This window comes from Bubalus bubalis, chromosome 5 (genome assembly GCF_019923935.1).
Source record: "Bubalus bubalis isolate 160015118507 breed Murrah chromosome 5, NDDB_SH_1, whole genome shotgun sequence".
NCBI lineage: Eukaryota > Metazoa > Chordata > Mammalia > Artiodactyla > Bovidae > Bubalus > Bubalus bubalis.
This window is the reverse complement of record NC_059161.1, coordinates 30,255,814-30,280,031: the sequence shown is the minus strand read 5'-3', so window position 1 is coordinate 30,280,031 and position 24,218 is coordinate 30,255,814. Positions and strand designations below refer to the sequence as shown.

The 24,218-nt window shown below is 49.4% G+C and overlaps 1 protein-coding gene and 1 pseudogene across 4 annotated transcripts in view; both read left to right on the top strand.

Annotated features, from left to right (window-relative positions):
• Positions 1-24,218, top strand: part of CFAP74 (cilia and flagella associated protein 74) — a 91,790-nt gene that overhangs the window by 64,461 nt on the left and 3,111 nt on the right. For 3 of the 4 annotated variants that reach the window (XM_006044664.3, XM_044942871.1, XM_044942869.1), the window contains 10 exons: positions 1,969-2,090; positions 3,966-4,094; positions 4,289-4,376; positions 4,883-5,056; positions 6,100-6,233; positions 20,797-21,073; positions 22,027-22,125; positions 22,950-23,089; positions 23,734-23,868; positions 24,014-24,123. In XM_006044664.3, coding sequence (XP_006044726.1) covers positions 1,969-2,090; positions 3,966-4,094; positions 4,289-4,376; positions 4,883-5,056; positions 6,100-6,233; positions 20,797-21,073; positions 22,027-22,125; positions 22,950-23,089; positions 23,734-23,868; positions 24,014-24,123 — 1,408 coding nt within the window. The remainder of the gene's footprint in view (positions 1-1,968; positions 2,091-3,965; positions 4,095-4,288; positions 4,377-4,882; positions 5,057-6,099; positions 6,234-20,796; positions 21,074-22,026; positions 22,126-22,949; positions 23,090-23,733; positions 23,869-24,013; positions 24,124-24,218) is intronic. The other variant, XM_044942870.1, reaches the window with a different exon arrangement.
• LOC102405007 lies at positions 20,181-20,607 on the top strand (annotated as a pseudogene).

Genomic DNA, 24,218 nt, shown 5'->3' with positions numbered 1-24,218 from the left:
TGCTGAGTGAGGCAGGCAGTGAACACCTTGACTGCTCCCCATGCACTGACCTCTCCCAACCAGAACTGGGGACACACACGCACCCACTGTGCAGCTCTCGGCCTCCTTGGGTGAGCAGGGGTATGGGCTCCCCATCCTGCCTGCCTGTTTTCCTGAGATCAGGCCCCTTATGACAGGTCTGGAATCTGCCAGCCTGCAGCCCCTTCCCATCCAGGGGTCTGGGGGCCCTGCTGCCATCTCCCCATGGGGACGGCCCCCCTCCCATGTCCAAGCCTCTCTTTCCCACCCTGCTGGCTCTGCTGTAGATGGGGGCTTCCTTGCCCTCCTTTGTGGAAGTCTGAACTCCGAGGCCTGGGTCTTTCTTCACACTCATTTGTCACGTGTCACCCCCTGAGTCCATCTGCTCGCCTGGAGCTGATACAGGTGCTGGCAAGACTGGCCTCTCTGACCTGCCTGGCCCTGCCACCAGGATGCTGCTCGGGGCCTCTGAGCCTCTCAGCCACTGCTCCAGCCCACCCCTGCTGCCTCTGACAGAAGAGGTTGCCTTTGTCCTCAAACCCTCTCCCAACTGCCCCAGCAGCTCCATCTCCCTGGACCTGCTTTTTGTTTATTCTGTCTGGTCTGTCTCTGGCCCTGGAAATGGGCTGTGTGTTTCAGCGACCCAGTGGCCTCGGATCTGGTCCAGCTGTGTTCTGAGGTCACAGTCCTGCAGGTGGTAGGAAGGAAGGCCCCACACACAGTCTTGTGGGTTGGTGGTCCCTGGCGCTACCCTGGGGGTGCCGCTGTGCACACACTCACCTGGCAAGACACCCACAAAGCCCAGCTCTGAGACCAGGACTCGGGGTCCAACTGCAGGGAGAAGCACCTCTGTGTCTGAGCCCTTGAGAGACCTGAGCTTCCATCTGTGTTGGCCATGTGCACAGCCTGTGTGACACACGATTTTGTAGCAAAAGGGTTTTTCTAAACTGCTAAAAATGTGGATATTTAGGAAGCTGCATGACACGTTTGTGAAAACCCATTGTACAAGTCTACCTTCTCATGTTTAAAAATTTTGAAAATAAACAGGATTATTTAAATTATATGATGTGGGGACCTCCCTGGTGGTCCAGTGGTTAAGAATCCACCTTCCAATGCAGGGAGTGTGGGGTTTGATCCTTGATAGGGGAACTAAAATCTCACATGCCTCGTGGCCAAAAAAAAACACACCAAAACATAAAACAGAAGCAATATTGTAACAAATCCAATAAAGACTTTTTAAAAAAATTATATGACGTGAAGGACTTCCCTGGTTAGGAAGTTCAGTGGTTAGGTTCAGTGGTTAGGATGCTGAGCTCTCACTGCCAATGTTCAGTTCCTAGTCAGAGAACTAAGATCCCACATGCCTCAGAGCATGATCAAAAAATAAATAGAGCTCTGCGCATTAAAAAAAAAAATTATCTAATGTGAAAACTGCCATAGATCTCAAAAACATGGTTAGTTTAATTTTTTTTTTAATATTTATTTGGCTGCAACTGGTCTTAATTGTGGCATGTGAGATCTAGTTCTCTGACCAGGGATCCAACCTGGATCCCCCACATTGGGAGTGCATAGTCTTGCCACTGGACCACCAGGGAAGTCCCAATGGCCAGTTTAATTATTAACCTTCCAATACTTGTAACAGCTGGGACTTCCCAGGTGGCACTAGTAGTAAAGAACCCGCCTGCCAATGCAGGAGATGCAAGAGACAGGTTCTGTCCCTGGGTTTAGAAGATCCCCTGGGGAAGGGCATGGCAAACCACTCCAGTATTCTTGCCTGGAGAAAATCCCATAGACAAAGGAGCCTTTGGGTTACACAGAGTTAGACATGACTGGGCACGCGGTACTTGTAAGAATTACAGACCATGCTCTGAGCTCTGTGTTAGCGCTCACAAGCACTGCCTGCTCTGCTGATGAACATGTGTGTTATTGGATTTTCGTGTTCAAATTCAGTTATATTTCAAAGTCGTTGGCGTGGCTATCGATGTGCCTGTCTGGGTACCAAAGCCCAACGTAGACCTGAAGATCTGCATGTACGATCGGCTGTACCAGGACTCGATCCTCGTCCACACACGGTGAGCCCTGGCTGGGTGAGATCTGAGACCTCAAGGTGGGGGTCTCCAGGGATTGCCCTGAGAGCCCACTGGGACCCCAGGGCTGTCATAGGATGGAAGCCCGAGGGTCAGCGTCAGACAGAGGCCGATAGGTGCTGGGCTGCTGGCCTTGAAAATGGAAGAGGGGCCACAAACCAAGGGACGTGGCATCTCCAGAAACCAGAAAAGCCAGGAGAGCGTTCTCTGTGGAGCCTCCAGGGGAACCAGCCCTGCCTGTAGCTGGGTTTCAGCCCTGGGACATGGTGTCTGGACCTGACTTCCAGGACCATGAGGATAAATCGGTGTCATCACCCCTGTCTATGGGGGGTCGGCACCCCGCACGCCAGGTCAGGCTCCTCGCAGACACAGACAGAAGAGGGGGCTGGTCCTCTGAAGGAACATGGGTGGAGTTCTGAGAAAAGAAGCGTGTTTCATTCACAGAGCTTTGCAAGGGTGTCCAGACACCACGGTTGTCATTTCTTTTTTACTCTCCCTTTCTTTTTTTTTTTTAACTAAAGTTCAATTAAGTGGAAAAAAGAGGCAAACCCAACAGTTAGAGCTTAGTGGATCTTCACTAACCAAACACACCTGTACTTGGCCAGCAGCTGTACCCAGGGTCCTGCTTCTCTCCGGAAGTGGGGGCGATGTCAGCCTGGGTGCAATTAGGCTGGCACCTGCCGGCTGCTGGGTCCCCAGATGTCAGTGCTGCAAACATCGGGCGACCTGCTTTTCCCGGAGGCTGGGGTCTCAGAGCAGGTTTCAGATGGATTGTTTGGGAAACCAGGGTTTAACAGCGTCTGGTCAGTTTACCTCAATGCAAAGTGTGTCCACCCCTGGGGTGGGTGGGGGGACACGGAGCACGGAGCTCTGCTTTCTCAGCCTGTCCTCTGAGGCACACGCTCGACCTCTTAGGTTTGTTGAATGATTTTAGAATTCAATGTTATTACCAGTTTTATGGGTACAGGGGTAGCAAGGGAGTGAGTTCACAAAGACCCTGGTTGTAGTTGCCTGAGTGGAACCCAGCCACAGCAGAAACCAGGGTGGGAGGGCCCAGTCTGAACACCTTTCATGGTAGGGGACATTCAGTGCTGGGTGACACTGGGGCCAGAGGTCAAAGTTGAGAGAAGAGAGACCTTCCTTTGCAATCTCAGGAGCCCATGGGTCACTCAGGGTCCCGATCGGCCCTGGGTTCCCCATGCAGGACTGTGAGAATCACCCCGGGCAGTTAAGGAGACACCGGGAGGCCTGAGAGGCTCTGGACCATGGCCTGGGGTCCCTGATGGCCCAGGGGCGGTCTCCTCAACAGGCCTAGGGCAGCTTGCCCACTGCCTCTCTTTCTGGAGACTGGAGAGCAGGTGGGGAGGGGGTGTCCTAATGGGGCTGTGGCCCACGTGGTTGACTGGGGGCACACCTGGCTTTCTCCGGCTGGTCCTGAGTTGAAAGCAAGGACAAAAATTGGGGAAGCTGCCGTCACCAAGGCCAAGGCCTGGCCACCTGGGGCCTCCTGAGTGTCCTGCAAGAGAGCCTGTGCCTGAGTGGGGAATGGCAGAACTCCAGGAGGAACAGGGCCCCCTCTCCCTGACCCCCGGCCTGTGAGGCACTTCCCAGAAAACACTCAGGTTCTGAGAACCGACCAGGGTGACTTTCAGTTGTGATGTTTTTATTTGTAAGGATTCCTCAGCCAATGTCATTTCAGGAAAACCTGCCCCTGTGAGCAGGGCTCTGAAGCCTGTCCAACAGTGGGGGTGGAGGGTGGGGGCTGTGCCCGGCAGGGCTGTGCCTGGAGGGGGTGCGCTGGGCCCTGTGGGGCAAGGACTGACCTCAAGTCACCGTCCGGCCCTCCCTTGGATACTGCAGGTCGAAGGCCGCGTTGCGCCTAAAGTTCGAGGTGTGCAAGGAGCTGCGGGGCCACATGGAGCTCCTGCCTGAGACTGGCTACATCCAGGCCCTGTCGTCCTACTCAGTGCAGCTCAAGTTCCTGCCCAGGTGATGTGCCCAGCGGGGCGCCGCTCCCCCCGGGTGGTGGGGGGTCCCGAGTCACAGCAGGAAGCCAGCCCCAGGCTCCCGTATTTCTGACCTTCTGTGTACCCCGTGACTCTGGCACCCTCACAGTTGAGCCTTTCGTCATTTCTCAAATATAAAGAGGAAAAGAACATTCAAGTGCCCCCTGTCTCTTGCAGACACTCCCTCCCAGAAGACGCAGGGAAGTATTTTGACAAGGAGACCAGGGTTCTGGAGGCCCCGATGACTATCCGGGTGGCTGACCAGGTCTGTGTGGGGCTCATCTGGATGCCGGGCACCCTGGGGGAGCAGAGCTGTTCTGGCCTGGCTCTTGGAGCCCATCCTCACTGGCCCCCAGTCTTGCCCGAGAAGCCCCTGCACAGGGGAGACAGAGGGAGGGGCCTGTGGATCAGAGAGGCCCCAGTGCTGTCCTGGGTGGGCAGGGCTGTCCCCGGGACACCCAGACCCTCATGTTCGTACAGTCCAGACCCAGGTGTCCAGGGTGTGCACATCCTCGGTACACATGTCATCATGTGAGCTCACAATGCACCGACAAGCAGATGCACAGATGCACATGTGTGTGCACACATACCCTCCGGCCCCCTGCCTACCTGTGTTGCCCGTGCCATGCTGAGGCCAACAGGAAGCAGGTGTGTCCGTGAAAGGTGCAGAGTCAGCCGCCAGCTCACAGCAGGACCAGTGCTCTTCTCAGTTTTGGAGACACTTCCCTAACTGACCGCAGTGACCTAATGGGCCTGCCCTCTGCACTTCAGATCAAACCCGTGGGGTTTACTGTCCATGCTATAGTCACCACCTCGGACCTGGAGCTCAGCCCCGCAGGGCTGGACTTTGGCTACTGTACCATCTACGAGGCCATCAGGACCCAAATCAGCCTCTGCAATCATTCCCTCCTGCCCCAGGAGTTTGGGTTCGTCGGACTCCCCAAGGTACCTCGCTCATGTGGTCAGAGTGGGAGGTACTGGGCAGTGAGGGACGAGGGGCTGCTACCCTGAGTCCTGGTGCCTGGCCAGGCCTCACCCACCTGCAGACTCCATGCTCACTCCCAGGGACCTCAGCCAGGGTATCTGGCTGTCCCCACCTCACCCTGCCCCTCTCGAGCTCTCTCCACCTGCTGCATGCGCAGCACCCAGAGTTCTCTCCCCTCCCTCCCTCCTGAGACTCTGGCCTGCCTGGCCCTGCAGGGCAGCCAAGAGAGGCCCAGGCCTGGCTTCCCTCAGTCCTCCAGGCTGCCCCACCAGAGACCTATTGTCTACCCCCATGTATGCAGACACACTCACATACTCACCTGTGCTCACATGCATGCACACACATTCATATACTCACATACACCTGTGCTTACATGCATGTACACACATAGCCCTGTGCTCACATGCACACACACAAACTCACATACCCTGTGTTCACATGCATGTACACACTCATACACCTGTGCTTACATGCATGTACACACATAGCCCTGTGCTCACATGCACACACACAAACTCACATATACCTGTGCTCACATGCATGCACACATATATACACTCACATACACCTATGCTCACATTCATGTATGCACGCATACACACTCATACATGTGTTCTCATATGCACACACACTCATATACTCACACCTGTGTTCACACACATGTACACACTCAATACACAGCCTCATACACCTGTGCTCACATGCATGCACACACACTCTTACACACATAGACACACATACCTGTGCTCACATGCATACACACATTCACATACATACCTGTGCTCACATGCATGCAGACACACATAAACACACCACCCTCTCACTTGCACACATGATCACATACACAGAGACAGACTCACACCCACGTAACGCATTTACACACATGTCACCAGACACACATTCGTTTGTGCTCTGCCACACTCCCGTCCACGTTGCTCCTCGTGGCACTCCCTGGAAGGTCACCTCATTTTCGCTTTGGCATCCATGGTCTTCCTTTTGCCAGTTTGTGGACATCCAGCCCAACGACGGGTTCGGGACAATCCTGCCACTGGAAACGCTACAGCTCGATGTGATCTTTCAGCCCACCAAGGCCAAGGAGTACAACTTTGAGCTCATCTGCAAGTCAGAGATTAATCGGTGAGCCTGACAGGAGTGCAAGGCCTGGGCAGCCAGCTGGGAGTGGCAGCCCCTGGCTAGCCAGGCTGACTACAGGGCTGGGCGGCAGTACCAACCTCAGAGAGCTCCGACCTAGGTCTGCACACCTTGGTCCAGGCACACCTTGCAGGTGTGTGAGATGTGCACATGTGTGCATGCACCTGTGAGCATGCATGAGTGTGCAGAGCACCCCCTGGGCAAAAGCCCCACCTGCCCTTATGCACTGTGTGATGGGCTGGTCCCCGGCCTCCATGTCCACCCTGAGAACTGGGGCGAGAAAGCAGGGGGCAGGGAGAAATGGACTGGACGACAGGGTCTGGCACGAGGGCCAGCTCTTGCTGATTCTCAATCATCAGCCTCCAAGGAGGAACGTGCTGGGACACCCTCCTGGTGTCAGGCCAACCCCTCGTGGAGCCAGCCCACCTGCCCCCTCCTTCCCCTCCTCTCCTGTCTGCTCTTTGGTCCTGGCTGGGGGCCTGGGAGCCCTGGGGCATGGGGTGGAGGGAGGGTTAGCACCCTCCGGCCAGGTGGGTGGCTGAGGGGAAGCTGGAAGGGGTCTACAGGTGGTGATTTTAAGGAGCCAGTGCAGAGCGAGAACCCCTGGAGGAAACCCAGGCACAGGCTCTGCCCAGCTGCAGCACCCCCCCACCCACCTTTCCCCTCAGCTCTAGTGACCCACCCTGGGCTGGGCCCCTCTTGGGCTTGTTCACAACTCTTTCAGCCTCTGGAAAAATAGCCCCATGAGAAAGGGTGGTTGCAAAATAATCTCAGTGCCCAGAATGGGCTCCAGCCTATGGCAGAAGCTCCTTAGATGTCTGTCGATTGAATGAGCATTTAATTTTCTTCAAGAACTATCTACAAATAAATTGAAATTTCCAAAAGCTTATCCAAGAGCTACCTTGGAAAGGCTAGCAATGGTAAAACTGTGAGGCCTCAGGGAATAAAGCAGTGATCGGGAGTCCAGAGAGACCCAGTGGCACACACACCCCCACCCCACTGCCCCCCACAGAGCATGGCTGCCCATGGGCTCCCAGACCTGAGAGCTGGACCCGTGCCCAGCACTGCCGCCTGAGCACCGGCCACAAGCATGACCCCGTTCTGACTCCTTACCTCCGCTGGCACAGCTAAGTCATCAGTAAGGCCTGTTGGCTCTACCTTGAAGACTGAGCTGAATCGCCTCACCCCCCACCTGGATGCCAGGGCTCTAAAGCCCGCGTTCTGCCTCCCCTCCCCCATGCCCTCCGCCACGGCCCCCACCCGCTGGAGACGTGTCCGTGCAGCCCACCTGCAAAGGACACTGAGTTTGGCACAGGTCCCCAGCAGGTTTCTGTGTAAGCCCGAGTTCTCATCGCCCATGGCTTAGTGTCTAGGAGGGGAGTTGCCAAGTCACAGCGTCGGTTTCTTTTCAATTTTACGTTCTCCCCCATAACGTCCGGGTGTCTGGCTGCTGCACCCCTTCCAGCTGTGGGTAATGTCAGGTTTCCTTGTCTGCTGGATGGAGAGGCATCCTCAGAGGTGTGTGACAGTGTCTCACTAACTCGTGTTTCCAACGACTGACAGCTTGGAGCTTATTTGCCATCCATGTATCTTTTTAGTGAAAAGTATTTTTAGGTCTTTTGTCTATTTTTTAAAATCGGGGTTTTTATGGAGTTTTGAGTGTTATTTATATACTCTGATAGAAGTTTCTTGTCAGATTTGCAAAAAATTTCCCTGGTGGCTTGTCTCAATCTCTTCACACTGTCTTCTCGTAAAGCAAAAATTTTTAACTTTGAGTAATTGGGAAAGAAATACATCAAGACTGTATATTTTCACCCTGCTTATTAAACTTATATGCAGAGTTGAGTTCAGTTTGTCTGTTGCCCCTTCTCCTCCTGCCTTCAGTCTTTCCCAGCATCAGGGTCTTTTCCAGTGAGTCAGTTCTTCGCATCAGGTGCCCAAAGTATTGGAGCTTCAGCTTCAGCATCAGTCCATCCAATGAATATTCAGGACTGATTTCCTTTAAGATTGACTGGTTTGATCTCATACATCATGCAAAATGCTGGACTGGATGAAGCACAAGCTGGAATCAAGATTGCCTTGATATACAGATGACACCACCCTTATGGCAGAAAGCAAAGAGGAACTAAAGAGCCTCTTGATGAAGGTGACAGAGGAGAGTGAAAAAGCTGGCTTAAAACTCAACATTCAAAACACAAAAACCATAACATCCAGTCCCATCACTTCATGGCAAATAGATGCAGAAACAATGGAAAGAGTGAGCGACTTTATTTTCTTGGGCTCCAAAATCACTGCAGATGGTGACTGCAGCCACACAATTAAAAGATGCTTGCTTCTTGGAAAATAAGCTATGACAAACCTAGACAACATATTAAAAAATAGAGACATTACTTTGCCAACAAAAGTCCATATAGTCAAAGCTATGGCTTTTCCAGCAGCCATATGAGGAGTTGGATGTAAAGAAGGCTGAATGCCAAAGAATTGATGCTTTTGAGCTGTGGTGTTGGAGAAGACTCTTGAGAGTCCTTTGGACTACAAGGAGATAAAAACCAGTCAATCCCAAAGAAAATCAGTCCTGAATATTCATTGGAAGGACTGATGCTGAAGCTAAAGCTCCAATACTTTGGCCACCTGAAGTGAAGCGCCAACTCACTGGAAAAGACCTTGGTGCTGGGAAAGAGGAGAAGGGAGGGAAAGAGGAGAAGGGGGTGACAGAGGATGAGAGGGTTGGATGGCATCACTGACTCAATGGAAGTGAGTTTGAGCAAACTCCGGGAAATGATAAAGGACAGGGAAGCCTGGCGTGCTGCAGTCCATGGGGTTGTAAAGAGCTGGACATGACTGACTGAACAACAAGTCCTCTTTATCAACTTTTTGTTTTTGGATCTTGAGTTTGGTATCATATCTAAGAATTTTTTTCCCTAACCTAAAGTCACAAAGGTTTCTTATAAAACTTTTACAAATTTACATCTTACTTGTGCATTTATGTTTTACTTTGATGAATCATTGCATCAGGTGTGAGATACAGCATGAAGCTAAAGGGCTTCCAGCCACTCCAGCAGCATCACTGAGACAGTAGCAGAGGGCAGAGCCCACCCCCTCACACTGGGGACACTCTGCACAGCCTTTACACCTGAAAGTCTATTTACCTGAAAAAACCTTTTCTTTCCTGAGTACCTTAAATACTAACACATTAGCGTATCCACTCTCTTCTGGAATAAAATGTGTCTGTACAAGTCTGATGGCAAGCCAGTACTTAAGGGACCTACTTCTTCATAGAGAAATCAAGGGAATTCCAGAAAAACATCTACTTCTGCTTCATTGAGTAAAGGCTTTGACTGTGTGGATCGCAACAAACTGTGGAAAATTCTTAAAGAGAGAGGAGACCAGACCACGTTACTTGCCTCCTAAGAAACCTGTATGCAAGTCAAGAAGTAACAGAACCAGACATGGAATAATGGACTGGTTCAAAATTAGGAAAGAAGTACATCAAGGCTGTCTATTGTCACCCTGCTCATGCAGAGTACATCATTCAAAATGCCAGGCTGGATGAAGCTCAAGCTAGAATCAAGATTGCCAGGAGAAATATCAGTAATCTCAGATATGCAAATGAAACCACCCTAATGTAGAAAACAAACAGAAACTAAAAAGCCTCTTGATGAAAATGAAAGAGGAACGTGAAAAAGCTGGCTTGAAATTCAACATTCAAAAAACTAAGATCATGGCATTCAGTCCCATCACTTCATGGCAAATCAGTTCAGTTCAGTTCAGTCACTCAGTCGTGTCCGACTCTTTGCGACCCCATGAACTGCAGCTCGCCAGGCCTCCCTGTCCATCACCAACTCCCAGAGTTCACTCAAACTCACGTCCATCGAGTCAGTGATGCCATCCAATCATCTCATCCTCTGTCGTCCCCTTCTTCTCCTGCCCTCAATCCCTCCCAGCATCAAGGTCTTTTCCAATGAGTCAACTCTTCATGAGGTGGCCAAAGTACTGGAGTTTCAGCTTTAGCATCATTCCTTCCAAAGAACACCCAGGACTGATCTCCTTTAGAATGGACTAGTTGGATCTCCTTGCAGTCCAAGGGACTCTCAAGAGTCTTCTCCAACACCACAGTTCAAAAGCATCAATTCTTCAGCACTCACTTTCTTCACAGTTCAACTCTCACATCCATACATGACCACTGGAAAAACCATAGCCTTGACGAGACAGACCTTTGTTGGCAAAGTAATGTCTTTGCTTTTGAATATGCTATCTGGGTTCGTCATAACTTTCCTTCCAAGGAGTAAGCGTCTTTTAATTTCATGGCTGCAATCACCATCTGCAGTGATTTTGGAGCCCAAAAAAACAAAGTCTGACACTGTTTCCACTGTTTCTCCATCTATTTCCCATGAAGTGATAGGACCAGATGCCATGATCTTCGTTTTCTGAATGTTGAGTTTTAAGCCAACTTTTTCACTCTCCACTTTCACTTTCATCAAGAGGCTTTTTAGTTCCTCTTCACTTTCTGCCATACGAGTGGTGTCATCTGCATATCTGAGGTTATTGATATTTCTCCCAGCATCTTGATTCCAGCTTGTGCTTCTTCCAGTCTAGCATTTCTCATGATGTACTCTGCATATAAGTTAAATAAGCAGGGTGACAATATACAGCATTGATGTACTCCTTTTCCTATTTGGAACCACTCTGTTGTTCCATGTCCAATTCTAACTGTTGCTTCCTGACCTGCATATAGGTTTCTCAAGAGGCAGGTCAGGTGGCCTGGTATTCCCATCTCTTTCAGAATTTTCCACAGTTTATTGTGATCCACAGAGTCAAAGGCTTTGGCATAGCGAATAAAGCAGAAATAGATGTTTTTACGGAACTCTCTTGCTTTTTTGATGATCCAGCAGATGTTGGCAATTTGATCCCTGGTTCCTCTGCCTTTTCTAAAACCAGCTTGAAGTTCATGGTTCACATATTGCTGAAGCCTGGCTTGTTGGATTTTGAGCATTACTTTACTAGCATGTGAGATGAGTGCAATTGTGTGGTAGTTTGAGCCTTCTTTGGCATTGCCTTTCTTTGGGAATGGAATGAAAACCGACCTTTTCCAGTCCTGTGGCCACTGCTGAGTTTTCCAAATTTGCTGGCATATTGAGTGCAGCACTTTCACAGCATCATCTTTCAGGATTTGAAAGAGCTCAACTGGAATTCCATCACCTCCACTAGCTTTGTTCGTAGTGATGTTTTCTAAGGCCCACTTGACTTCACATTCCAGGATGTCTGGCTCTAGGTGAGTGATCACACCATCGTGATTATCTTGGTCATGAAGATCTTTTTTGTACAGTTCTGTGTATTCTTGCCACCTCTTCTTAATATCTTCTGCTTCTGTTAGGTCCATACTATTTCTGTCCTTTATCGAGCCCATCTTTGCATGAAATGTTCCCTTGGTATCTCTAATTTTCTTGAAGAGCTCTCTAGTCTTTCCCATTCTGTTGTTTTCCTCTATTTCTCTGCTTTGATCACTGAGGAAGGCTTTCTTATCTCTTCTTGCTGTTCTTTGGAACTCTGCATTCAGATGCTTATATCTTTCCTTTTCGCCTTTGCTTTTTGCTTCTCTTCTTTTCACAGCTATTTGTAAGGCCTCCCCAGACAGCCATTTTGCTTTTTTGCATTTCTTTTCCACGGGGATGGTCTTGATCCCTGTCTCCTGTACAGTGTCACGAACCTCCATCCATACTTCATCAGGCACTCTATCTATCAGATCTAGTCCCTTAAATCTATTTCTCACTTCCACTGTATAATCATAAGGGATTTGATTTAGGTCATATCTGAATGGTCTAGTGGTTTTCCCTACTTTCTTCAATTTAAGTCTGAATTTGGCAATAAGGAGTTCATGGTCTGAGCCACAGTCAGCTCCTGGTCTTGTTTTTGCTGACTGTATAGAGCTTCTCCATCTTTGGCTGCAAAGAATATAATCAATCTGATTTTGGTGATGTCCATGTGTAGAGTCTTCTCCTGTGTTTTTGGAACAGGGTGTTTGCTATGACCAGTGCATTCTCTTGGCAAAACTCTGCTGCCGCTGCTAAGTCGCTTCAGTCATGTCCGACTCTGTGCGACCCCAGAGACAGCAACCCACCAGGCGCCTCCATCTCTGGGATTCTCCAGGCAAGAACACTGGAGTGGGTTGCCATTTCCTTCTCCAACGCATGAAAGTGAAAAGTGAAAGTGAAGTCGCTCAGTCGTGTCCGGCTCTTCGCGACCCCATGGACTGCAGCCTACTAGGCTCCTCCATCCATGGGATTTTCCAGGCAAGAGTACTGGAGTGGGATGGGGAAAAAAATGGAAACAGTGACAGATTTCATTATTCTTGGGCTCCAAAATCATTGTGGATGCTGATTGCAGCCATGAAATTAAAAGATGTTTGCTCCTTGGGAGAAAAGCTATGACAAACCTAGACAGCCTAGTAAAAAGCAGAGATATCACTTTGTCGACAAAGGTCCCTATCATCAAAGCACTGTTTTTTCCAGTGGTCAGGTATGGATATGAGAGTTGGAATGTAAAGAAGACTGAGCACTGAAGAATTGATGCTTTTGAACTATGGTGCTGGATAAGACTCTAGAGAGTCTTTTGGATATTAAGGAGGTCAAACCAGTCAACCCTAAAGGAAATCAATCCTGAATGTTCATTGGAAGGACTGATGCTGAAGCTGAAGCTCCAATCCTTTGGCCACCTGATGCGAAGAACTGACTCATTGGAAAAGACCCTGATGCTGGGAAAGATTGAGGGCAAGAGGAGAAGGGGTAACAGACGATGAGATGGTTGGATGGCATCATCGACTCAATGGATGTGAGTTTGAGCAAACTCTGGGAGATGGTGAAGGACAGGGCAGCCTGGTCTGCTGCAGTCTTTGGGGTTGTAAAGAGTCAGACACGACTTTGTGACTGAAGAACAGCTTCTTATCTAAAATCCAGTAATTTTATAAGAACACACTTTGTGTTGGTTGTTATCAACTGATTTTCTCAGGTACATGGTGCTTTTCAAATCTTTTTTTTTTTTAATTTCAGGAACACTTCCTTGAATTTTAGTCTTAAAACTTAAAACATTTGCTTTATTCTTGTCCTTTGGTTTTCCTCCTGGGAGCCTCCTGAAGTAAATATAATGACTTGTCTTTGCTTTGTTCACTTTTGCCACTTTTTCTTGGATCCTTTCCATCATTTTAAAAATACAATTTCTTTATTATTTGGGCTTGTTGTGGAATCTGGAGTCTCAAACACACCTCAGAGGACACTCAGGACAGGGGAGTATGGTTTATTACACCAGCGGGTCCAAGGGGACTCAGTTCCCAACAAGTAGCCTGATATTTCTGAGAGGCCCAGTTTTATTACCCCCACCACCACCACCACATGACTGGTTACGTGTTAGCAACCTCTTTGTCATATATGACTGAGTTTTACAACAAGTATGTGCTAGGAGAACAAACAATTAAGGTTAAAGTGGGGAGAGACAATGAGTATACATCAAGGGGGAATGTCTACATGGTTAACCTAACAGGGGCAGCCTGACCTCAACTACAAACTCTGTTTGCCATCTGTAGGGAAGGAAGTCTCCAGGAGACCTGGTTTTCATTAGCAACAGTTTTCCTCACTCTTGGGCAGGCTTCAGGCCCAGTTTACATCCTGTCTTTAAGATGGAGTCTCTCCTGCTTTCCTCACTCTGGCCCAAATATCCTTCGTTGTGGTATGTGGGATCTTCAATCTTCATTATGGCATGCATGATCTTTACTTGTGGCATGTGGGATCCAGCCTCCTTACCCGGGGTGGAACCCGGGCCGCCTGCTCTGGGAGCCTGAAGTCTTATCCACTGGACCACCAAGGAAGTCCCTCATCATTTTTTTAAATATTTCCACACTTATCTCTTCTTTCTCTTAAAGAATTATCTTCCGTGTTTCTTTATTCATGGTTCCCTTCTGAGTTTCTGTGTCTATATTTCTTTTATTTAGAATCCTTTCCTGAGTCGTCTGTGGGTTTTTTTGTTTTGGCCACACCACACAGTCTGTGGGATCTTAGCCCCTCAACCAGGGATCCAACTCTTCCTGCAGTGGAAGCACAGAGTCCTAACCACCAGACTGCTGGGGAAGTCCCCTTTCCTAAATTTTAATCCCTCACTTCTGACTTCTTGAGATTCTGATCTGTTTTTTCATACGTTGTATTATTTTCTCAAGTCTGTTAAGTTCACTTTGAATGATCACGTTGCAATTTTCAATTCTCTGTGGGCACATCTCTCTGGCATGTTTTACTGTCTATATGAATTTTATTTATTCTGTTCCCTTTTTCTCTTTTAACAGCTTTATTTATGGTTTGATCTGGGTCCTTTCCCACTGCTCATTTTTGCAAATGGTAGCTTCTCAGCTTTGAGAGCCCAGTTCACACTTCCCTTCTTCATGGCTCTGGGGTGCCCTCTTCAGTATGTGGGGGTCAGCGACTTCCTTAGGGCCACCTCCTCTAAGCCCTCCCTTCTGTTTTCAGAAGATTCCAGAACCAGCTTGCTGTACCCTCCACCCACAATAGCGGCTCTTACATTTTTATCATGTTTGCCTCCAGTTTCCCTTTGTTACAGAAATAGACGATCTGCTTGCAGCAAGCGATGTGCGGACCCCCTCCCTCCCCAGAGCCTCCCACTGCCAGAATCCGCAGGGTCCTTCCGATTTCTGGGTGTCTGACTTTCACTTCCTAATGGCATATTTATTGTTTGTATGTATTCCTGGGGCTTCCCTGGTGGCTCAGACAGTAAAGAATCTGCCTGCATGCAGGAGACCTAAATTTATGTAAATGCAGGGTGACCAGCCAGGCCAGGCTGTCCAGGAAAGAGGGGTTCCCAGGATGTGGGACTTCAGCACTAACACCAGGGGAGCCGCAGGTGGCCAGGGTCGGGGGGGGGGGGGTGACACCCCACATCGGTCACATGGGTGGTGTCAGACTCCACATAGCAATCTACATCTTGCTTCTGCTTTTCCCCCCAACTCGCTGGGAGTACCGGAACCACATGAACACATCTAAGGATTTGACTATGGACATGTTAAGTTGGAGGGCTTGTGAACCACCAAAAGTAGTGCTTAGCAGGAAGTTTCTAGCTCCAAATGCATATAAAGAAGAGGAGAGAGTGTGCAAAATCAATTATTTAACCTTCTGTTTCAAGAACTGGGAAGACAGCACAGCAAATTAAACCCAAAGAAAGTAGAAGGAAAGAATGTAATAAAGATAACAGTGTAAATCAGTGAGTGAAATAAATCAAATATCCAAAAGAGAAAACAATAAAACTAAAAGTTTGTTCTAGAAATTAGTAAACTCATTACTCTTAGCAAGACCAATCAAGATTTTTTTTTAAAGAGAGGGGGGAAAAAAACACAAATTGCCAATCTCAGGTATGAAAGGGGACACATCACAGATCCTACAAATATCAGAAAGGTTAAAAAAAATGTTATGAACAACATTACACCAGTAAATGTGACAGTTTGGATATAATGGACAATTTTCTAAAAAACAAAAACTTACCAAAACTGACAGGGAGAAAAAGAGAAAATCTGAATAGTCCAACAACTATGAGGGAAATCAAATGCAAAGTTTAAACCCTCTTATAGAAACTTCCAGTTATAATAACTAGTAGGGATGTCCCTTCATGATCACAACCTTGTCATGGCAACGGGGCTTGCGTAACCCAGTGAAGCTCTGAGCCACATCGTGCAGGGCCACCCAAGACACGTCAAAGTGAAGAGTTCTGACAAAATGCGGTCCACCAGCGGTGGGAATGGCAAGCCACTCCAGTATTCTTGCCATGAAAACCCCATGAACTGTATGCAAAGGCAAAAAGATATGACGCCAGAAGATGAGCCTCCCACATTCAAAGGTGTTCAATATGCTACTGGGGAAGAGCAGAGAAACAGCTCCAGAAAGAATGAAGCAGCTGAGCCAAAGTGGAAATGACACTCCGCTGTGGATGTATCTAGTGGTGAAAGTAAAGTTGGATGCTGTAAAGAACAATATTGCATAGGAACCGAGAATGTTTGGTCCACGAATCAAGGTAAATTGGATGTGGTCAAGCAGGAGATGGCAAGAATGAACATCAACATCTTAGGAATCAGTGAAATAAAATGGATAGGAATGGACACATTTAATTCTAAGACCACTATATCTACTACGATGGGCAAGAATCCCTTAGAAGAAATGGAGTAGCCCTCATAGTCAACAAGAGTCTGAAATACAGTACTTGGGTGCAACCTCAAAAATGACAGAATGATCTCGGTTCGTTTCCAAAGCAAACCATTCAACATCACAGTAATCCAAGTCTATGCCTCAAACACTGATGCCAAAGAAGCTGAAGTTGACCAGTTCTGTGAAGCCATACAAGACCTTCTAAAACTAACACACACCAAAAAGATGTCCTTTTCATCACAGGAGATTGGAAAAGTAGGAAGTCAAGAGATACCTGGAGCAACAGGCAAGTTTGGCCTTTGAGTACAAAATGAAGCAGGAAAAAGGCTAACAGAATTTTGTCAAGAGAACACGCTGGTAATAGGAAGCACCCTTTTCCAACAACACAAGTGACATCTCTACACATGGATATCACCAGATGGTCAATACCAAAATAAGATTGATTATATTCTTTTCAACTGAAGATAGAGAAGCTCTATACAATCGGCAAGAACAAGGCCTGGAGTTGACTGTGGCTCAATTAGTTCAATTCAGTTCAGTCGTGTCTGTCTCCTTACGACCCTATGGACTGCAGCGCTCCAGGCTTCCCTGTCTATCACCAACTCCCAGAGCTTGCTCAAACTCTTGTCCATCGAGTCGGTGATGCCATCCAACCATCTCATCCTCTGTTGTCCCCTTCTCCTCCTGCCTTCAGTCTTTCCCAGCATCAGGGTCTTTTCCAAAATGAGTCAGTTCTTTGCATCAGGTGGCCAAAGTATTGGAGCTTCAGCTTGAGCATCAGTCCTTCCAAAGAATATTCAGGACTGATTTCCTTTGGGACAGACTGGTTTGATCTCCTTGCAGTCCAAGGGACTCTCAAGACTCTTCATTACAGTTGAAAAGCATCAATTCTTCAGTGCTCAGCTTTCATTATGGTCAAACTCTCACATCCATACATGACTACTGGAAAAAAACATAGCTTTGACTAGCACAGATCATCAGCTCCTTTTTGCAAAATTCAGACTTAAAAATTGAAGAAAGTAGGGAAAACCACTAGTCCATTCAGGTATGACCTAAATCAAATCCCTTATGTTTATAGAGTGGAAGTGACAAATAGATTCAAAGGATTAGATCTGGTAGACACCATGCCTGAAGAACTATGGACAGAGGTTTGTAACACTGCACAGGAGGCAGTGACCAAAACCAACCAAAAGAAAAAGACATGCAAGAAGGCTAAGTGGTTGTCTGAGGAGGCTTTACAAATAGCTGAGAAAATAAGAGAAGCGAAAGGCAGTGTAGAAAGTGAAAGATATACCCAACTGAATGCAGAGTTCCAAAGCATAGCAAGGAGAGATAAGAAGGCCTTCTTAAATGAACAATGCAAAGAAATAGAGGAAAACAATAGAATGGGAAAGACTAGAGATCCCTTTAAGAAAATTGGAGATATCAAGGGCACATTTCTTGCAAGGATGGGCACAACAAAGGACAGAAACGATAAGGACCTAACAGAAGCAGAAGATATTAAGAAGAGGTGGCAAGAATACACAGAAGAATCATACAAAAAAGGCCCTAATGACCTGGATAACCATGATGATGTGGTCACCTAGAGCTGGACATCATGAAGTGTGAAGTCAAGTTGGCCTTAGGAAGCATTACTATAAACAAAGCTGGTGGAGGTGATGGAATTCCAGCTGACCTATTTCAAATCCTAAATGATGATGCTGTTAAAGTGCTGCATTCAATATATCAGCAAATTTGGAAAACTCAGCAGTGGCCACCAGACTGGAAAAGGTCAGTTTTCATTCCAACCCCAAAGAAGAGCAATGCCAAAGAATGTTCAAACAACCAGATTGTTGCACTATTTTCTGATGCTCATAAGGTTATGCTCAAAATCCATCAAGCTAGGCTTAAGCAGTATGTGAACCAAGAACTTCTGATGTGCAAGCTGAGTTTAGAAAAGGCAAAGGAACCAGAGATCAAATTGCCAGCATTCATTGGATCATAGAGAAAGCAAGGGAATTCCAGGAAAACATAAACTGGAAAATTCTTAAAGACATGGGAATACCAGACCACCTTACCTGTCTCCTGAGAAACCTGTATGTGGCTCAAGAAGAAACAGAACCAGACGCAGAACAACTGAATGGTTCAAAATTGGGAAAATTGAGTACGTCAAGGCTGTATATTGTCACTCTGCTTATTTAACATGTATGCAAAGTACATCATGCAAAATGCTGGGCTGGACAACTTGGAAGCTGGAATCAAGATTGCCAGGAGAAATATCAACAATCTCAGATGTCCAGATGATACCACTGTAACGACAGAAAGTGAAGAGGAACTAAAGAGCCTCTTGATGAAAGTGAAAGAGAGTGAAAAAGCTGTCTTGTAACTCAACATTCAAAAAACAGATCATGGCATCTGGTCCCATCACTCATGGCAAATAGAAGGGGAAAAAGTGGAAGCAGTGATAGATTTTCTTGAATTCCCAAATCACTGAAGACAGTGACTGCAGCCATGAAATTAAAAGTTGCTTGGTTGCTCCTTGGAAGAAAAACTATGACCAACCTAGACAGCATAGTAAAAAGCAGAGACATCATTTTGCCAATTAAGTTCCATATAGTCAAAGCTCTGATAGTTCCAGTAGTCATGTGCAGATGTGAGAGCTGGACCATAAAGAATGCTGAGCATCAAAGAATTGATGCTTTTCAACTGTCGTGCTGGGGAAGCCTCTTGAGAGTTCCTTGGACAGCAAAGAGATCAAACCAATCAATCCGAAAGGAAATCTACCCTGAATGTTAATTGGAAGGACTGATACTGAAGCTGAAGCTCCAATTCTTTGACCACCAGACTCACTGGAAAATACCCTGATGCTGGGAAAGATTGAAGGCAAAAGGAGAAGGGGGCAGGAGAGGATGGTTACATAGCATTACCCACTCAATGGACATGAATTTGAGCAAACTCCAGGAGATAGTGGAGGACAGAGGAGCGTGGCGTGCTGCAGTCCATGGGGTCGCAAAGTGTCAGACATGACTTAGCAACTGAACAACAACAAACAACTAAGGATGTAATGTTCAACGTGCTAAATATAATTAGCTCTGCTTGTATGTTATACAGGAAAGGTAAGAGAGTAAATCCTAATTATTCTCATCACAAAGGAAAAAAAATACTTATTTCTTTAATTTTGTATCTATGTGAGATTATGGATTTTCACTAAACTTACTGTGAATATCATTTCACAGTATATATGTCAAATCATTTTGCTGCACACCTCAGACTAATGCAGAGCTGTGTGTCAATTACATCTCAATAAATCCTGGGCTCTAAAGCACAGGCTCAATAGTCATGGCACATGGACCTAGTTGCTCCACAGTATGTGGGATCTTCCTGGACCAGGGATCAAACCCATATTTCCTGCATTGACACGTGGATTCTTTGCCACTGAGAACCTAGGGAAGCTCTGTCATTTTATTTTTAAATGTCATGCATATGTTTGTGCTCAGTCGTGTCCAGTTCCTTGCAACTCCATGGACTGTAGCCCTCCAGGCTCCTCTGTCCATGGGATTCTCCAGGCAAGAATCCTGGAGTGGATAGCCATTTCCTTCTCCAGGGGACCTTCCCAACCCAGGAATCAAACCCATGTCTCTTGTGTCTCCTGCATTGCCAGGCAGATTCTTTACCACTGAGTTACCTGGGAAGCCCTTTTAAATATCACTGAATATTTAAGGAAATAGATCAGACACTTACATTGCAACTGTTTAAACTTGTGATGAAAATTTTAATTATCCAGTTAAAATGTGCACAGGGGCCTCTTCAATGGACAGCATCTAGAGGCATTCAGGATGGTGCAGCATCTGACATACCATTGTAGGCTGCCCTACAATACAACCTCTAACAAAACCAGGCTGTCCTGAACCCCTGGTAATAGAATTGTTTACATTTAGACCAAGAAGGTTGGGAAGGCAACAAAATCCACATGTGGTGTGTGCCAGGGCCAACTTAGAGGCGTTCATGCTATGAGACCTAAAGTTCTCATGAGGTTGTCTGAAACGAAGAAATACGTCAGCTGAGCCTATGGTGGTTCCACGTGTACTAAATGTGTCCGTGACAGGATCAATCACGCTTTCCTTATCGAGGAGCAGAAGATCGTTGTGAGAGTATTGAAAGCATAAGCACAGAGTCAGAAAGCTAAATAAAAAATGAAGCATTTTTGAGTAATAAAAAAAAATGTGCACAGGGGTAAATGGTATTTTGGAAATTGACTAAAACTCATGAATGGGGTGGGAAACAAAGCCTGTGACACCTGCTGTCCTGGTCCTGGGCATCCTGTGTTGGAGGCCCCCTTGCTCAGCCCCTGGCTGAGCCCCTCATGCTGTCACTTCCAGGTGCTTCAAGCTGGCATGCCGGGCCGTGGGTGTCTACCCGCCCCTGGAGCTGTCCCACAACCAGATCAAGTTTGCAGCCACCTCCTTGTACGACACATCCGTGGCCACCCTGTATGTCATCAACTCCCACTTGAGCATGAACTCACTGACCCACTCAGTGCCCCGCATTGGCTCGGAGGATGCTTTTCCCGTGGGGCCCACGTCTTTTGAGTTCCTGCTGCCCCCAGATTCGCCCATCACCATCTCACCCCTGGTGGGCACCGTGTGGCCAGGAAAGGTAGGTGTGAGCCCCACAGGTGGGCTGTTGGGGGGGGCAGTGCCACCCCGGGGTGCCTGGTTCTGCCCACCCTGGACCACGGTGGTTCAACCAGACAACAGATGGTAGAGATCAACCTGGATCCTCATCAGAGCTGAGTGGGCCCTCCTGCCCTCTACCCAGCCCAGCCTGGCCCCAGAAGCAGGGCACCCAAAGGCATCTGACCCCACAGGCCCCTGGCTGGGGGCTCCATCAGTTCAAACCAAGTGAGGGTGTAAAGCCCTGGATGTCACAGCAGATGGTCACAGAGGCTGCGCAGCACCTGGTCACCAGGAGCACAGGGTTTCCCACCTCTGCTCCTCCTGATGAAACAGAAAGAGCCAGACCTCAAGGCAGGGACTCCCCGGGGCCCTCACAGCATCTCTGAGCTTACTTCCATGCCTTCATATGTGGGGGTGACAGCCGCTGTGAGGGGACTGAGTGAGGATGGGCAGGGACATGCAGGCCCTGCAGTCACAGAAACGCATCGTAGTAAAGTGAGCAAATTAGGCTTAAGAAATGGTTCTTTTCTCCAAGGGGGTTACTGCAGCTGTTACGAGCTTCCCCCTCGCTCCCTTGCTGCGCTGAGCACGGGGGAGGCTACGGTGAGGGAGCCCTTGTGGGGCCCAGGGTCATCCTGGGGGTGGGCTGCCGTTCCCCTCGAGGGGACAGATGGTGGTGCAGGGAACACCCCCAGGTCTCAGAGCCTGAACATGAACCTTCCCTTCTCACTCATGCCCTGTGGGCTGCTACCCACCGCGGGCAGTGTGCCAGGTCCATCACAGGGACCCTGCCCCGACATGGTGAGAGGGGCCTGGTGATCATGCCTGCAGCCACCCAGCTTCCAGGGACAGAGATCAGGCAGGACCTCCCAGGAGGGCTCTTCTAAGTTAAGACCCCAACATGTCCGAGAGCATGAACCTTTCCCCCTACAGAGGTGCCTGGTCCGAGTGGCCTTCCGGCCAGTGCTGCCCAGCGAGCTGATCCACCAGGAGGCCTTCCAGGCCCTGAGCAGAAAAGCTGAGGTCAAATCAGTGCGTGGTGGGGAGGGGGCCGGGGGGCTTGGGGCTGCCCGCTTTGTACGAAGCCCTTGCACAAAGGCTTGGGAACAAACACCCCCACCCCGCCTTGAGGTTGGGGGCGCCCAGGGTTGGGGGGCAGGAGCCCTAGGAACACTTTACGGAGCATTAGGTGTGTTTTAAGAGGTTAGCACTTTTTCTTGGCAAAGGCCCTCCCTCCTCCCTTGAGAGCATCACCAGGCAAGGAAGAGCCCCAGATCCTGGTCCACCAGGGTGGTCTGGGAGGGTAGGCCAGGTCCTCTGCACTGCTCAGCAGGGGCTTGTGCTTACAGTGAAGGGGAACAGACAAAACATCAAAGGGCCTGTGAACCTGAGGGAGTTCAGGCCTGGAGAAGCAGCTGCCCCGGGCTCCTGCCCAGAAGGGGCATCCGATACAGCTGGGCAGTCATGACCCAGAGCCCCGTGCACCCGCTGCTGCCCTGGAGACGCAGGGGCCCCCAGCCGTTCCTCCTCAGTGTCCAAGCACCCCTGCTACCACAGCACACCCAGAAGGAAGCGGCAGATGCCTTCAGCCTACCAGAGGGCAGCGAGGCATGGGGGCAGGGAACAAGGGCAAGAACCCCCATTTCGGCCAGCCCTCTGCCTCACCTTGTGCCTCCCCTTCCTGATGGGGAAGACAGACACTGGTGGTGGTGCATGAGCCCTCAGGGGTCTCCGCACCTGTCATCGGTCTCCCTTAAGGAGGTACTTGGGGTCTGGGTCCCGGGTTCCTGCCCTGGACAGTCTGCCAGCTCAGCAGAGTCCCAAGGGCAACACCATAGCCAGCCTCCCCCTGGCAGTCCCAAAAGGAGACGGTCACCCAGAGGAAGGACCAGCGGAGACCATCTTTCTCCATGCTGCGGCTGCAGAACCAGGACCAGCTGCTCCGGGCCTCAGCCTCCCAGCCTCCGGAGCTGCAGAAGGAGGACCTCGCATCCAGGTGGGCCCGAGAGAAGGCTGCCCCCACCTCCTGCCCCACAGAGATGTCCCCCTATGCTCCAGGGCCTTATGACTGCAAGTCCAGAGCATGGCTGGCTTCAGGCACAGCTGGAACCAGGAGCTGCCTTGAGGCCCCTCAGGTTCTGCTGTCCTCGGTATCTGCTCATCTCAGTTCCCCTGGGCCCAGGGCCCCTGTGAAAAGTTTCAGTCCGACGCTGACCCCCTGACCCCCATGTTCCCAGCTCAGCAGCCCAGCCTCCCCAGCTGCCACATGAGCTCTGGGCAGCTCTGACAGGCTGGAGCCACTTGTCAGCCCTGGACCCTTGCTGTGGCCCCAGGAACTCGGTTGTCTGGTGGTGCTTGATGGGTACCCTGGGAGAGGAGAGGCCCCCACAGGGACCAGGGAAGGGATGCAAAAGCCAGACAAAGTCTGGCTGCAAAAGTCAGACAAAACTGTGACAACCACAACCTGGGCCACAGCTTGGCCCCCAGGCTGCCACCCCCACTGCCCTGTACCCTCTGGCCCAGGGCCCTGGGAAGCAGGTGTGGCTTTACAGATCCCTCCATGGAGGGCAGGGCACAGCCCCCTGGGTGCTGGGGGCAGCGTGGGACAGGGCATGAGTGCACCTTGCTGTTCTGTTCCAGCTCTCAAGAGTACCAGTCGGCACAGGCCTCCCTGACCAGGTCTTTCCAGGGGAAGTTTGACAAGTTTGTGGTTCCCTGTGTTGTTGCTAGTGGCGACACCAAAGACAGGAAGGGGACAGAACCGCTGAGCTTCAGGTGCGGTGCTCTGGGCAGTGGGGCAGGGTGGTCACTCTCCCTGCCAACAGCCACCCAGATCCCAGTGGGGCTGGCTCAGGGTCTGGGTGGGAGGGCAGGGCACATGGTCCCTGCCCTGCCCTCAGCAAATCCCCGCCATTCCCAGTCCCCACAACACGCTGTACCTGGAGCTGTGGTGTCCAGCGGTGGCGCCGTCTATCGTGGTGACGTCTGACAAAGGCAAGACCATCATTAACTTCGGCGACATTGCTGCAGGTGTGTCCCGATCGGAGCCCAGCCCCCATGCACACCCCCACCCATCGGAGCCCAGCCCCCACGCACACCCCTTTTCACCTGGGCTCCCACACCCA